The 16,000-nt window shown below is 39.2% G+C and overlaps 1 protein-coding gene across 5 annotated transcripts in view; it reads left to right on the forward strand.

The window, feature by feature from the left end:
- Positions 1–16,000, forward strand: part of SLC39A9 (solute carrier family 39 member 9) — a 67,527-nt gene that overhangs the window by 32,912 nt on the left and 18,615 nt on the right. For 2 of the 5 annotated variants that reach the window (XM_019009827.3, XM_004055357.5), the window contains exon 3: positions 14,289–14,486. The exons of 2 other annotated variants lie outside the window; for them this stretch is intronic. In XM_019009827.3, coding sequence (XP_018865372.2) covers positions 14,289–14,486 — 198 coding nt within the window. Of the gene's footprint in view, positions 1–14,051; positions 14,193–14,288; positions 14,487–16,000 lie in introns of all 5 variants that reach the window. One more of the 5 variants, XM_055362195.2, reaches the window with a different exon arrangement.

A 16,000-nucleotide genomic window follows, 5' to 3' on the forward strand; every position in this document is an offset into this window, starting at 1 on the left:
AGCCCATATTGGAGCAACATGAATTCTGCTAAGATAGAAACAAGAATAAACATCAAATTTATGGGGAAGGTTGGGTGTAAGAATGATAAAATCATTGATGGTTTACAAAAAGTTTATGGGGGCCGGGCGCGGTGGCTCACGCCTGTAATCCCAGCACTTTGGGAGTCAAGGCAGGTGGATCACAAGGTCAAGAGATCGAGACCATCCTGGCCAATATGGTGAAACCCCATCTCTACTAAAAATACAAAAATTAGCTAGGCGTGCTGGCACATGTCTGTAATCCCAACTACTGGGAGGCTGAGACAGGCGAATCGCTTGAACCTGGGAGGCGGAGGTTGCAGTGAGCCGAGATTGTGCCATGCACTCCATCCTGGCGACAGAGCGAGACTCTGTCTCAAAAAAAAAAAAAAAAAAAGTTGATGGGGACAGTGCCCTAAAGAATTCAGCAGTTTACAAATGACTAACTTGTTTTAAGAAGGGACAAGATGATGTTGAAAATGAAGCCTGCAGCAGCAGACCATCCACACCTATTTTCAAAGAAAAAATTAATTTTGTTCTTGCCCTAACTAAAGAAGACCAACAACAACACAAAAAATAGCCAACCCCATAGCCCTCTAAATTGGTTCAGCTTACACAATTCTGACTGAAAATTTTGCACTGAACAAACTTTCCACTCAATAGATGCCAAAACGGTTGTGCCCAGATCAGCTGCAGACAAGAGCAGAGCTTTGAATGGAAATGGGACCCAAGTGGGATCAAGATCCTGGAGGTTTTTTTCAAAGAATTGTAACAGAAGATGAAACATGGCTTTGCCAGTACGATCCTGAAGTCAAACCACATTCAAAGCAATGGCTACTGAGAAGTGGAAGTGGTCAGTCAAAGCAGAAGTGGGTCGGTTAAGAGCAAAGGTCACTGGCAACAGTATTTGGGGATGTGCAAGGCATTTTACTTGTTGATTTTCTAGAGTGCCAATGAACCATAACATCTGCGTATTATGAGATGCGTATTATGGTTTTTAAAAAGTTACCCAAAGTGTTAGCAGAAGAATGCCCAGAAATGCTTGATCAGAGTCCTCCACCACAACAATGTTCCTGCTCATTGCTCTCATCAGACAAGGGCAATTTTGCGAGATTTTCAGTAGGAAAGTTTTGGGCATCAGCTTTATAGTCCTGATTTGGCTCCTTCCAACTTCTTTTTGTTTCCTAATCTTAAAATCTATAAAGGGTACCCATTTTTCTTCAGTTAATAATGTAAAAAAGACTGCATTGACATGGTTAAATTTCCAGGACCCTCAGTTATTTAGGGGTGAACTAAATAGCTGGTATCATCATTTACAAAAGTGTCTCACACTTGATAGAGCTTATGTTCAGTAATAATATTTATATTTTTAAATTTTTTTAATCTTTTAATTCCATTTTTCCACAAGCTTTTTGAAGTCCCCTTATATTGTTCTGTGTATCAATAGTTTGTACCTTTTTTTTTTTCTGAGTAGTATTTCATTGTTTGCATGAACCATGTTTGGCTATTCCTTCACCAGTTGGAAGATGTATATATGGGTGGTTCCTGGTTTGGGTGACTATGAATAAAGTCACTATTAATGTACTGGTTTTTGTATGAACATGAGTTTTTATTTTTCTTGCATACTTACAAGTGCCAGCCTGGGCAACATAGTGAAACCCTGTCCTTACAAAAAATTAGCCACGCATGGTGCCTCACACCTGTAGTCCCAGTTACTTGGGAGACTGAAGTGGGAGGATTGCTTGAGCCTGGGAGGCAGAGGTTGCAGTGAGCTGAGATTGTGCCACTGCACTCCAGCCTTGGCATCAGAGCAAGACAAAAGAATACTTACAAGTAGGATTGCTGGGTCACATGACAAATATATGTTTAATTTCATAAAGAAACTGACAAACTCTTCCTAAAGTGGCTGTAATATTTTGCATTCTCATCAATAATAGATGAGAGTTCCAGTTCTCCCCTTCCTTGTCAACACTTAGTGTTGTCTGTTTTGTTTTAGTTTTTTATTTTAGCCATTCTAATAGCAGCATAGTGATATCTCAGTGTGGTTTTAATTTGCATTTCCCTGTGATGATGCTGAACATCTTTTCATATGCTTAATTGCCATTGTTATAGCTTCTGTGGTGATAGCAAACATTTTGTTCATTTTAAAAATTGAGTTTCCTTATTACTGAGTTTTGAGAGTCCTTTATATATTCTAGATACAACTCCTTTATCAGATACATGTTCTGCAAATATTTTCTCCTAGTTCATGGCTTATCTTTTCATTCTCTTAACAGTATCTTTTAGAGAGCAGTTTTTAATTCTGATGAAGTCCAATTTATCAGTTACTTCTTTTGAGATTTTGCTTTTGGTGTCATATCTAAAACCCCTTGCTGAGCCCAAATTCACAAAGTTATTCTCTTTTGTTTTCTTCTAGAACTTTTATGATTTTCAGTTCTACATTTAATCCTATGATCTATTTTGATATAATTTTGAATGCAGGTGAAAGTTCATTTTTTGGCATATGGGTGGATATTCAGTAGTTCTAACACTATTTGTTGAAAAAAATCCCTTCTCTATTGAATTATCTTTGCACTTTTGTCAAAAATCAATTAACTGTATTTATGTTGGTCTATTTCTGGATTCTCTGTTCTGTTTTATTGATCTGTATGTTTACCTTTTACCAGCACTACGTTGTCTTGATGTAGCTTTATAGCAAATCTTGAAATCAAGTAGTGGAGTCCTTCTTTGTTCTTATTTTTCTTTCTTTTTTTTTTTTTTTTTTTTTCTTGAGACAGGGTCTCACTCTGTCACCTAGGCTGGAGTGTGCAGTGGCATGATCACAGCTCACTGTGACCTTGAACTCCTGTGCTCAAACAATCCTCCCACTTCAGCCTCTCCAGCAGCTAGGACTACAGGTGCATGCCACCATGTCTGGCTAATTAAACTGTTTATATAGAGACAGCCTCACTCTGTTGCCCAGGCTGGTCTTGAACTCCTGGCCTCAAGTGACCCTCCTACCTTGGCTGGGGTTATAGGCGTGAGCCACCCCAGCCAGCCCACTTTGTTCTTATTTTTGAAAATTGTTTTGGCTTTCCATAAAATTCTTTGCCTTTCCATAAACATTTTAAAATCAGCTTGTCAAATATCTATGGAATAAATCATGCTGAGATTCTAACCAAGATTAAGTTTAATCTATAAATTTGGGGGAGAATAGACATCTTAAGAATCCATGAGCCCAGTGTATCTCTCCATTTATTTAGATCTTCTTTGATTTATTTCATCAGTGTTGTAATTTTAGCATACAGATCTGCAGATAGTTTATTGATTTATGCCTAAATATTTCATGTTTTTAGTAATTGTAAATAATACTTTATAATGTTTTCAATTTCTAGTATTCTAGTATATAAAAAGTTCTAATATAAGAAATTTCATTACATATAGGCACTTTTTTGTAGATTCCTTGGGATTTGCTACATAAATAATCATGTCATCTGTGAATAGGGACAGCTTAACCTTTTCCTTTCCTATCTGCCTTTTTTTTTTTTTTTTACCTTCCTTATTGCATTGACTAGACTATCCATTATGAGATTGATTAGGGATGAAAATGAACATTCTTGCCTTACTTTCATTCAGTCTTTCACCATTAAATATGAGGTTAGATATAGGTTTTTTATGGATTCCCTGTTTCTCTTTTTTTTTTTTTTTTCAACTTTTATTTTAGATTCAGGGGGTACATGTACAGGTTTGTTACCTGGGTCTATTTCATGATGCTGAGGTTTGGGGTACAAATGATCCCATCACCCAGGCACTGAGCATACCAATAGTTTTTCACCTTTTACCGTCTTCCTTTCCTCCCCTTCTAGTAGTCACCAGTTTCTATTATTGCCATCTTTATGTCTATGAGTACCTGATGTTTAGTTCCCACTTGTAAGTGAGAACATGTGGTATTTGGTTTTCTGTTCCTGCATTAATTTACTTAGGATAATAGCATCCAGCTTCATCCACCTTGCTGCAAAGAACATGATTTCATTCTTTATATGGCTGAATGGTATTCCATGGCGTATATGTACCACATTTTCTTTATCCAGTCCACCATTGATGGGCAACTAGGTTGATTCCATGTCCTTGCTATCGAGAATAGTGCTGTGATGAACATAAGAGTGCGTGGTGTCTTTTTGGTACAGTGATTTGTTTTCTTTTGGATAGATATGCAGTAATGGGATTGCAGGGTTGAATGTTAGCTCTGTTTTAAATTCTTCGAGAAATCTCCAAAACTGCTTTCCACAGTGACTAAACTAATTTACATTCCCACCAACAGTGTATAAGTGTTCCCTTTTCTCCCTAGCCTTGCCAGCATGTTGTTTTTTGACTTCTTAATAATATCAATTCTGATTGGTGTAAGATGATATCTTATTTTGGTTTTGATTTGCACTTCTCTGCCGATTAGTGATTTGGAGTGGTTTTTCATGTTTGTTGGCAGCTTATATGTCTTTTTGAGAAGGGTCTGTTTTTGTCTTTTGCCCATTTTTTAATGTGGTTGTCTTTTACTTGTTCTGTTTTTTAAGTTCCTTATAGATTGTGGATACTAAACCTTTGTCAGATGTGTAGTCTGTGAATAATTTCTCCTATTCTGTAGGATGTCTGTTCTCTTGATAGTTTACTGTGTAGAAGCTGTTTAGTTTTATTAGGTCCTACTTGTCGGTTTTTGTTTTTGTTGCAATTGCTTTTGAGGACTTAGTCATAAATTCTTTCCCAAGGCTGATGTCCAGAGTGGTTTCCTAGGTTTTCTTCTAGGATTCTTATAGTTTGAGGTCTTACATTTAAATCTTTAATCCACCTTGAGTTAGTTTTTGTATTTGGTAAAAGGTAGGGGTCCAGTTTCATTCCCCTGGATATGGTTAGCCAACTATCCCAGCACCATTTATTGACTAGGGAATCCTCCATGGTGACTTTGTTGAAGATCAGATGGCTGTCAGTATATGGCTTTATTTCTGGGTTCTCTGTTCTGTTCCATTGGTATATGTGTCTGTTTTTCTACCAGGACCACACTGTTTTGGTTACTATAGTCTTATAGCGTAGTTTGAAATCAGGTAATGTGTTGCCTCTGGCTTTGTCCTTTTTGCTTAGGATTGCTTTGGCTATTTGATCTGTTTTCTGGTTCCATATGAATTTTAGAATAGTTTTTTTTAGTTCTGTAAAAAATGATGTTGGTAGTTTGATATAACATTGAATCTGTAGATTGCTTTGGGCAGTATGGCCATTTTAATGATATAAGGAAGTTCCATTCTGTTCCTAGTGTGCTGAGAGTGTTTATCTTGAATGGTTGTTGAATTTCATCAGATGCTTTTTTCAGTCTGTTAATGGAGTGAATTGCAGTGATTGATTTTCAAATGTTGAACTAGACTTGCATATACCCACCTCCTAGTTATTATATATAATTCTTTTTATATGCTACTGGATTCAATTTACTAATATTTTATTAAGGATTTTTGTGTTTCTGTTCATGAAGAATACTGGCCTGTGGTTTTCCTTTCTAATAACATCTATGTGTGGTTTTATCAGGGTAATGCTGGCCTCTTAGATTTGGGAAGTGTTCCCTTCTCTTTTATATCCTAGAAGAGAATATATAAAATCAATAATATTTCTTCCATAAATATTTGTTAGAATTTATTGGTGAATTTGCAATCTTGGCCTGGCGTTTTCTGTGATGGAAGGTTATTAACTATGAATTCAGTTTTTTAAATAGATAGATATAGGACTGTTCAGGTTACCTATTTCTTCTTGAGTATGCTTTGGAAGTTGTGTCTTTCAAGTAATTGATTTATTTCCTCCTACTTTTTAAAGTTTCTTTAGGTAAAGCTCATTGATTTGAGGTTTCTCTTCTCTTATCTTCTCTTCTCTTCTCTTTGCTTTTCTTTCTTTTCTTCTTTCTTTGAGGCAGGGTCTCACTTTGTCGCCCAGGCTGGGTACAGTGGCACAGTCTCAGCTCACTGCAACCTCCACCTCCCAGGTTCAAGTGATTCCAATGCCTCAGCCTCCCAAGTAGCTGAAACTACAGGCATGTGCCACCAGGCCTAGCTAATTTTTGTATTTTTAGTAGAGACGGGGTTTCACCATGTTGGCCAGGCTGGTCTCAAGCTCCTGGCCTCAAGTAATCCTCCCACCTCGGCCTCCCAAAGTGCTGAGATTACAGGCATGTAATTCTTTTCTTTTCTTTTTTTCTTTTTTTTTTGCAACAGAGTCTTGCTCTGTTGCCCAGACTGGAGTGCAGTGGCATGATCTTGGCACACTGCAACCTCCATCTTCCGGGTTCAAGCAATTCTCCTGTCTGAGCCTCCCAAGTAGCTGGGATTACAGGCACCCACCACCGCGTCCTGCTAATTTTTGTATTTTTAGTGGAGACAGGGTTTCACCATATTGGTCAGGCTGGTCTTGAACTCCTGACCTCAGGTGATCCACCTGCCTCGGCCTCCCAGAGTACTGGGATTACAGGCGTGAGCCACCACACCTGGCCTATTCTTTTCTAAGAATTTAGGCTAGGCATGGTGGCTCACGCCTGTAATCCCAGTACTTTGGGAAGCTAAGGCAGCTGGATAACTTCAGACCAGGAGTTTGAGATTAACCTGAGCTACATATGAAGACCCTGTATTTACAAAAAAATTTTAAAAATTAGGTGGGCGCAGTGACTACAAAAAAATTAGGTGGGCGCAGTGACACACACACCAGGAGGTTGAGGCTGCAGTGAGCCATGATTATGCTACTGCACCCTAGGCTGGGTGAAAGAACAAGACCCTCCCTGAAAAAAGAAAAAAGAATTTAATGCTATAAATTTCTTTCTAAGCACTGCTTTATTTGCATCTCAAAATTTTAGTGTGCTATATTTTAATCTTTATTTAGTTCAAAATATTTTCTAATTTTTCATGCAACTTCCTCTTTTACCCATGTGTTACTTAGAATTGTGTGATTTAATTTGCAAATTTTTGAGTGGTGGTTTTTAAAATTTGGTTGGTTGCTTGGTTTTGCCCCCGATTCTTTCTGTTACTGATTTCTAGTTTAACTTTATTATGGTGAGAAAATATACTTAGCATGATTTGAAAACTTACAGATTTGTAAATGCTTTTTTAATCGTCCAGAATATGGTTTATCTTGTGGGACGTTCCATGCACACTTGAATAGAATGTACATTCTCTTGTTCTGTAAATTTCAAATCAAGTTTGGTCTTCTATATCTTTGCTGATTTTCTGCTTCTGTCTATTACTAAGACAGGAATATTGAAGTCTTCAAATATGATTGTGGATTTATCTGTTTCTCTTCATTTCTATTAGCTTTTGCTTTATGTATGTTGAAGCTCTTTGGTTAGGTACCTACATGTTTAGGAGTGCTATGCCATGGTGAATTGACCTTTTTAATCATTGTGCAATATCCCTCTTTATTCCTGGTAATATTTCTTGTTCTCAATCTACTTCATCTAATTTTAATATAACCATTCAGTTTTCTCTTGATCAATGTTTCCATGGTTATATCTTTCCCCTCTATCCTTTTATTTTTAGCCAGTGCCATTCATTTAAAGTGGACTTCTTACAGATGGCATATAGTTGTATCATTTTTTTTAAACTCTAGTTTGACAACCTCTGTCTTCTAATTGATGTGTTTAGATGAGCGATTAGCAAACTTTTTCTGTAAAGCATCAGATAGTAAATATTTTAGACTTTGTGAGCCACGTGATCTTAATTTGTACTTCTTACCTCGGCCATTGTAGCCAGATTCCCTGATTCTTTCCTCTGTCCTTTCCAGTCTACTATTTTCTTTTTTTTTTTTTTTTTTGAGACAGGGTCTCGCTCTTTTGCTCAGGCTGGAGTGCAGTGGTGTGATCTGGGTTCGCTGCAACCTCTGCCTCCCGGGTTCAAGCGATTCTCCTGCTTCAGCCTCACAAGTAGCTGAGATTACAGGGGTGTGCCACCACGCCTGGCTAATTTTTGCATTTTTAGTAGAGACAGGATTTCACCATGTTGCCCAGGCTGGTCTGGAACTCCTGACCTCAGGTGATCCACCTGCCTTGGCCTCCAAAAGTGCTGGGATTATAGGCGTGAGCCACTGTGCCCAGCCATTTCCAGTCTATTATTGATCCCATCCAGTGAATTTACTACTTTAGATATTATATTTTTCGGTTCTAAAATTTCCAGTTGGTTTCTTTTTATAAGTGTCTGTTTCTCTGCTGAGGATGTTCATTTATTTAAGGAATTTTTACCTTTAGGCCAGGCGCAGTGGCTCACGCCTGTAATCCCAGCACTTTGGGAAGCCCAGGTGGGAGGATCACTTGAGTATAGGAGTTCCAGACCAGCCTGGGCAACACAGCAAGACCCTGTCTCTATTTTTTAAAAATTATTTTTCCAAAAGTATGTTATTTTTAGCTTAGAGAACATAGTTAGAGTAGCTGCTTTAAATAAGTCTTTGAATGTTCCAGTATCTGAGTGATCTGTGGGTTGGGTTGATTGTCTTTTCCCTCGGTAATTGGTCAAAATTTCCTGTTTCTTTGTATGTCAAGTAATTTTTGGTTGTATGCTGGACATTTTGAATATGATAACTTGAGAATCTGAGTCCTGTCAAAATCTCTGGAGAATGTTTATTTCTTTTGTTTTAGCAGGAAGTTAACCTATTTAGATTCAGCCTAAAAGTTCTGTTTTGTTTTTGTTTTTTGTTTTTTGGATGATGGTTCTCATTTTAGCTGAGTTTTCAAAGCCTTTACAATGCTGCTTTGGCTATGTCCTGTGTATACTGAGTTCAGGGGTGAGCCTGGGACTTGTGCCGTTTATACATAGGATTAAAGAACCCCTCCCTCAGCTCTTTCCTCTCCAGTGTTCCTTCCACATTGTTTTGCAAACAGACCCCATTTTCCTGGTCCTCTGTCAAGAAAGACAAGGTTTCTCTATAGAGTTTTGGCTGCATGTGTTGCATGTGTGGCTGCATGCAACACTACATGTGTGGCTACCACATAGTTCCATGTGACTTGGGCTTCTATCAAAGGAAAGTAACAGCAGAAAAGGCAGAACAGCATAACCAGGTTTCCCCCATACACTTCAGACTACTGGGATCCCTTTTTCTTTTCTTTTCTTTTCTTTTTTTTTTGAGACGGAGTCTCGCTCTGTGCAATCTCGGCTTACTGCTAGCTCCGCCTCCCGGGTTCATGCCATTCTCCTGCCTCAGCCTCCCGAGTAGCTGGGACTACAGGTGCCTGCCACCACACCCGGCTAATTTTTTGTATTTTTAGTAGAGACGGGGTTTCACCCTGTTAGCCAGGATGGTCTTGATCTTCTGACCTCATGATCCGCCTGCCTCGGCCTTCCAAAGTGCTGGGATTACAGGCGTGAGCCACTGCGCCCGGCCTGGGATCCCTTTTTCTATTTGCTCTGGCCAGAAAGATGGGGTTTTAACTGCCTCTGTTGCCACCATGCAGATCTGCAAATGGGGCTGCCTTAAAGGCAGGACCAGGAAAGAAAAAAGAGGAGGTAAAGAAAAAAAGGGGAGACTTTCCTGTACTTCACTACCTCTTAGCAACCTCTTTTCCTGGTCCTTTGGCCAGAAAGACAGGGTTTTTCTAGAAGTTTTTGCTGCCTTGCCTTCACTTGCTATTGTTTACTTTTTGTAGTCCTGAAGTAGTTGTTTTTTGGTGTGTTTTGTCCAGTTTTTGTTGTAATCAGTGGGTGATTGACGTCAAAATGCGCTTACTGTAACATGGCCAGCATCAGATGTCTCCAACATTCCTTTTAAAATGTAAAATGTTAATACCCCTGTTAAAGAAGTTTTTTTTTTTGTTGTTTTTTTTTTGAGATGGAGTCTCACTCTGTCGCCCAGGCTGGAGTGCAGTGGCACCATCTCAGCTCATTGCACCCTCTACCTCCCGGGTTCAAGCAGTTCTCTGCCTCAGCCTCCCGAGTAACTGGGATTAGGTGCCTGCCATCATGCCCAGCTAAGTTTTGTATTTTTAATAGAGATGGGTCTCACCATCTTGGCCAGGCTGGTCTTGAACTCCTGACCTCGTGATCCACCTGCCTCAACCTCCCAAAGTGCTGGGAAGAGTAACTCAAAAAAAATGTGTGAAGTAACTTAACCATGATATTACCTTTCAGCTAAGCTGTCTCCAGATTTTTTACATCTTTCTTCATACTGATGAGTTTAGACATATCATTGTAATTTTGTTCTGGCTGCTTTACTCTCTCTTTTCTTACCCTCTTCCCTTACCCTTTTTTTTTTTTTTTTTTTTTTTTTTTTTTTGAGACAGAGTTTTGCTCTTGTCACCCAGGCTGGAGTGCAGTGACACCATCTCGGCTCACTGCAACCACTGCCTCCTGGGTTGAAGTGATTCTCCTGCCTCGGCCTCCCTAGTAGTTGGGATTACAGGCACCTGCCACTAGGCATAGCTAATTTTTGTATTTTTAGCAGAGACGGTGTTTCACCATGTTGGCCAGGCTGGTCTTGAACACCTGACCTTAGGTGATCCACCTGCCTTGGCCGCCCAAAGTGCTGGGATTGCAGGCATGAGCCACCGCGCCTGACCCCCTCTTTCTTTATTGTAGACCAAAACAACTTTTCTTCGTACTTCAAGAAAGACGTTTGTATACATGTTACTATAGCCTATGGTTTCGTTCTTCTGTGGACCTTATAATTATGATAATACATTGTTTTCAGAACTCAGCATATCATGTTAACTAAGTGCTCTGATGCTTTAATAAGCATTATTAAATACTAATTAAAAAGGAACCTCTTACTCTTCTGTAATTATAGCTCTAAAATCACTGGAATTAGATGATTATCAGCTTTCACATTAAAAAAAAACTGTCTATAGAAACAAGTTTTAAGAACTTCAAAGATTGTTGGGTAATGCAGCACTTTACTGTGCAGCCAAAATTTGAAAACATCTCAAAATTCTTTGGACTGTTAGAATTGGTATGTTTAGGAAGGTAGACTATTGGGTCAAAGATGAAAATATAAATGTGATGTATTGTCAAAACTGCTATTGTCAGGCATGGCTCAATATAGATTATCCCACTCATTTTTACCAGTTCTGTAGGAATGCCATGTATCAGATTCTTTATAGAGGTATGATTAACTGTGGCTTTTTCTGTCACTTTACTGTACATTAAATAAAATGTAGGGGGCGCTAGCCAGAACAGTCAGGCAGACAAAAAAGATAGAAGGCATTCAGATTGGAAAGGAAGAAGTAAAGTTGTCTCTGTTTTCAGATGAGATGATCTTATGCATAGAAATACCTAAGGATTCCACACACAATAAATATTAGAACTAATAAACAAATGCAGTTAAGTTGCAGGATACAAAATCAGCATACAAATATCAGTTGCATTTTTATACACTAACAATGAACTACTTGAAAAAGAAACTATGAAAACAATTTCATTCATAATAGCATCAGAGGGGGAGGGAAAGCATTAGGAGATATACCTAATGTAAATGAGGAGTTAATGGGTGCAGCACACCAACATGGCACATGTATACATATGTAACAAACCTACATGTTGTGCACATGTACCCTAGAACTTAAAGTATAATTTAAAAAAAAATATTAATAGCATCAGAAAATAAAATAAAATACTTGGGCATAAATTTAACCAAGGAGGTAAAAGATCTATATGCTGAAAACTATAAAACATTGATTAAAAAAATTGGAGAAAATGTAAGTAAGGTATTCTGTGTTCATGAATTGGAAGAATTAATATTGTTAAAATATCCATAGTACCCAAAGTGATCTACAGATTTAATGCAACCCCTGTCATAATTCCAGTGGCATTTGCTATGGTTTGGATATTTGTCCCCTCCACATCTAGTGTTGAAACTTGATCCCAGTGTTGGAGGCGGGGCCTGGTGGGAGGTGTTTGGGTCATGAGGGTGGATCCCTCATGCACATATTGGTGCTATCCCCTTGCTGATGAGTGAGTTCTCCCTCTATAATTTAACAAGAGAACTGGTTGTTTAAAAGAGCATGGCACCCCTCCCCTCTCTCGTCTTGTGAAGTGCTGACTCCTCTTCCCTTTCTGCAATGATTGGAAGCTTCCTGAGATCCTCAGATTCATGCTTCTTGGACAGCCTGCAGAACTGTAAGCCAAATAAACCTTAATAGAACGATCCTAAAATTCATATGTAACCACAAAAGGCCCTGAAGTCGGGGTAATTTATAAAGGTCAATTAAAGAGGTTTAGTTGACTCACAGTTCAGCATGGCTGGGGAGGCCTCAGGAAACTTACAATCGTGGCGGAAAGCGAAGGGGAAGCAAGGCACCTTCTTCACAAGGCTGCGGGAAGGAGAAGTGCTGAATGAAGAGGGGAAGGGCCCCTTAAAAACCATCAGATCTTGCAAGAACTCACCATGTAATGCACCTGTAAACCCAGCTACTCGGGAGGCTGAAGCATGAGAACCACTTGAACCCTGGAGGCACAGGGTTGCAGTGAGCCGATATCATGCCACTGCACTCCAACCTGGGTACAGAGTGAGACTGTCTCAAAAACATAAGAATAGTGTCAGGCACGGTGGCTCAAGCCTGTAATCCCAGCACTTTGGGAGGTCAAGGTGGGCGGATCACTTGAGCTCAGGAGTTTGAGACCAGCCTGGGCAACATGGCAAAACTCCATCTCCACAAAAACAATATAAAAATTAGCAGGACTTGGTAGCTCACATCTGTAGTCCAGCTTCTTGGGAGACTGAGGTAGGAGGATGACTTCAGTCCAGGAAATGGAGGTTACTGTGAGCTGAGATTGCACCACTGTAGTCTAGTCTGGGTGAAAGGGCCTTACCTGTCTCAAAAAGAAAGAGAGAGAGACAGAGAAAGAAACAGAAGAGTACATTGTAACTGTTGTAAGGTTGGATATTATTTTGTGAAACTGTTTTGTTTTGTTTTGTTTTTTTGAGACAGAGTCTCGCTCTGTTGCCAGGCTGGAAGGCAGTGGCACAATCTCGGCTCACTGCAACCTCCGACTCCCTGGTTCAAGCGATTCTCCTGCCTCAGCCTCCTGAGTAGCTGGGATTACAGGCACGCGCCACCGTACCCAGCTAGTTTTTGTATTTTTAGTAGAGACGGGGATTCACCGTGTTGGCCTTGATCTCCTGGCCTCGTGATCCGCCCGCCTTGGCCTCCCAAAGTGCTACGATTACAGGCATGAGCCATTGCACCTGGCCTGTTTTGTTTTGTTTTTAAGAGACAGGATCTCTAGGCTGGACACAGTGGCTCATACTTGTAATCCACCACTTTGGGAGGTCGAGGTGGGAGGATCACCTGAGCCCCAGATTTCAAGACCAGCCTAGGCAACATAGGGAGACCCCATTTCTACAAAAAAATTTTCAAATTAGCTGGTTATGGTGGTACTTGCCTGTGGTTTCCCAGTTACTTGGGAGGCTGAGGTAGGAGGATTGCTTGAGCCCGGGAGGTCGAGGGTGCAGTGAGCCATAATTGCACCACTGCTGTACTCCAGCCTGGGTGAAAGATGAGACCTTGTCTCAATTTTTAAAGAAGGCTTAAATTGCTTAATCTGATTATAAATGATAAATGTCTAGTATGTTATTCTCTATTCATGAAATATAACAAAGATAAGCATTTTGGCCTTGAAGCATTTATGTTTTAAATGACAAATATGTTACTGTAAACTGGGATTATCAACTGGCCAGGTATCATTTACTGCAGTTCAGAGTCTCCCAACCTCCATATTTCTAGAACTGAATTTAGACTGAAGGATGTGCCTCTTAAACTGCTCTGCCCTTTTGGTTTCTTGCTGGCAATTGTCTGCTGATATTTTATAAAGCTAAAAATTTTCTACTCAATTTGTTCCTTATTTGACATTTTTATCTCAGCCTAGGTATAAACTAGATGAATTTGATTGCAATTATTTTCATTGTTACTGCTCTTCATTTGCCTGTTTTCATCAGAAAAAACAGTGTATTTTCTGGTGAGATTGGCATGAATTTCTCAGATAAAGGAATATTTGGGGATGGTGTCCCTTTGGGAATATGATTGCTTTCTTGCATGGTGATTTGCTTCCACTTCCCAGGTGTTGAGAATAATAGGCAGTCAGAAGGTCTGCATGCCAAAGGCAGAAGACATTTGGGAATTTTTTCATCATGAACTTTAAGTTGAAGGAGTTAATGATTGGCTGGATTACAATATAAAAAGTGGATGTCTTTACAGTAAAGTAAGTAGAGCTTGAAATACAAAGAATGGAAACTCCTACATGAAAATGTTTTTAGGGGAAAAACATATTTTCTCTTTATGGTTTATTCTGCTCTAGGAAAACACCACCAAGCGAGTGAAACACATAATGTGATTGCATCAGACAAAGCAGCAGAAAAATCAGTTGTCCATGAACATGAGCACAGCCACGACCACACACAGCTGCATGCCTATATTGGTGTTTCCCTCGTTCTGGGCTTCGTTTTCATGTTGCTGGTGGACCAGATTGGTAACTCCCATGTGCATTCTACTGACGGTGAGTGGCTCCAAGGCTTTCTGGGCAGTGCAATACATTTGCAGTTGAGAAAGTTACAAACGATCAAATATTTCAGTCTGTATCAGTGGCCATATTTAGTGCTAAAACTCTTGTCTTCCTTGGGTTCTAGTGAACATTTAACTAAGTGGGGAGAGCTAGTGAGTTGTGGCATGTGGCGCAAAGAAGTGTTTATTGGTTTATTACTTTGCTTGTCTTAAAGTTGTCACATTTGGTTGAGAGTCTAGGGCAGAAGTTCTTAACTTAGTTTTTTGCTGTGGAGCCCTTAGGCAGTCTAAAGACTGTGGACCTTTTATTGGAATATTGTTTTTAAATGTATAAAACATAGTACATAAGATCAAAGAGAAAACCACCTTTGTTGAAATACAGTTACTAAAACATCAGAACAAATTTGTGATATAGTAATGTATGTCTTTATCAGTGCATTAAATAATGAAATAATACATTTAAATCCTAAACAAGTTAGAGTTGAATTTTATTTTCTAGGACATTAGTATGCTAGATATTACATAATAATATGCTTGGCTTAAGAACATTAAATTATGAGGTAGTCTGTAACAAGGCAACATGTATGTCAAGTTAAACATCTAGTTGATTTTGGGTTTTTGTTTTGATGGTTATTGGTGTAGAAAATCTTGATTTACAAAGGTATTTTCTTACAAATGTACCTAAACACATTTGTAGCTTGCTTTTTAAGGAATCATAAGCTTCTCTAAAGGACAACTAGAATTCCCCAAGACTTTTCAAATTTGACTCCAGTCATAGTAACTGTTTTGTTTTAAGATCAATGAATTTACCTTTGGCTAGGTCAACATTTTTCATACGATTTATATTAATAAAAAAGGATTCTGATACATGATACACTTTGATCCTATGGTGATAGAAATAAATTTGGGAGTTATAAAACTTCTCCAGGGATTGATACGTAGACATATTTTTTCAGATATGTCAGCAGGGAATTTTGCAGATAGGAAATATTGGAAAGCAGCATAAATATCTTGGTCCCCAGTGGGAGAGCCTTGTGACTATCACTGTTTGGTGGCTGAGTGACTGTTAGATGCAGAGCTACTTGATAGTTGCCCAGCTCCATCACATGAGCATCTGCAGACAGGAAAGCTGTAATCACGCAGTATGGCAGCAGTTCTATAAGTCCTTAATTTAAAGTAGTGATGAGTGAAAGCGATAATTTAAAGATCATCTACAACCGTAAAATAACCTGATTAGTCTGATTTCTACTAGCAGTAAAGATAGTGCTGATATTACCTGTGGTTTATTGTCTGCATTCATAATTAAAGGAAATGAGGGGGCAGTCACAATGACTCACCTGTAATCCTAGCACTTTGGGAGGCCAAGATGGGCGGATCCTTTTGAGTTCAGGAGCTTGAGACCAGCCTGGGCAACATGGCAAAACCCCATCTCTACAAAAAATACAATAATTAGCTGAGCATAGTGGTGCGCACCTGTAGTCCCTGCTACTAGGGGGACTGAGGCGGGAG

Source organism: Gorilla gorilla, chromosome 15 (genome assembly GCF_029281585.2).
Source record: "Gorilla gorilla gorilla isolate KB3781 chromosome 15, NHGRI_mGorGor1-v2.1_pri, whole genome shotgun sequence".
NCBI lineage: Eukaryota > Metazoa > Chordata > Mammalia > Primates > Hominidae > Gorilla > Gorilla gorilla.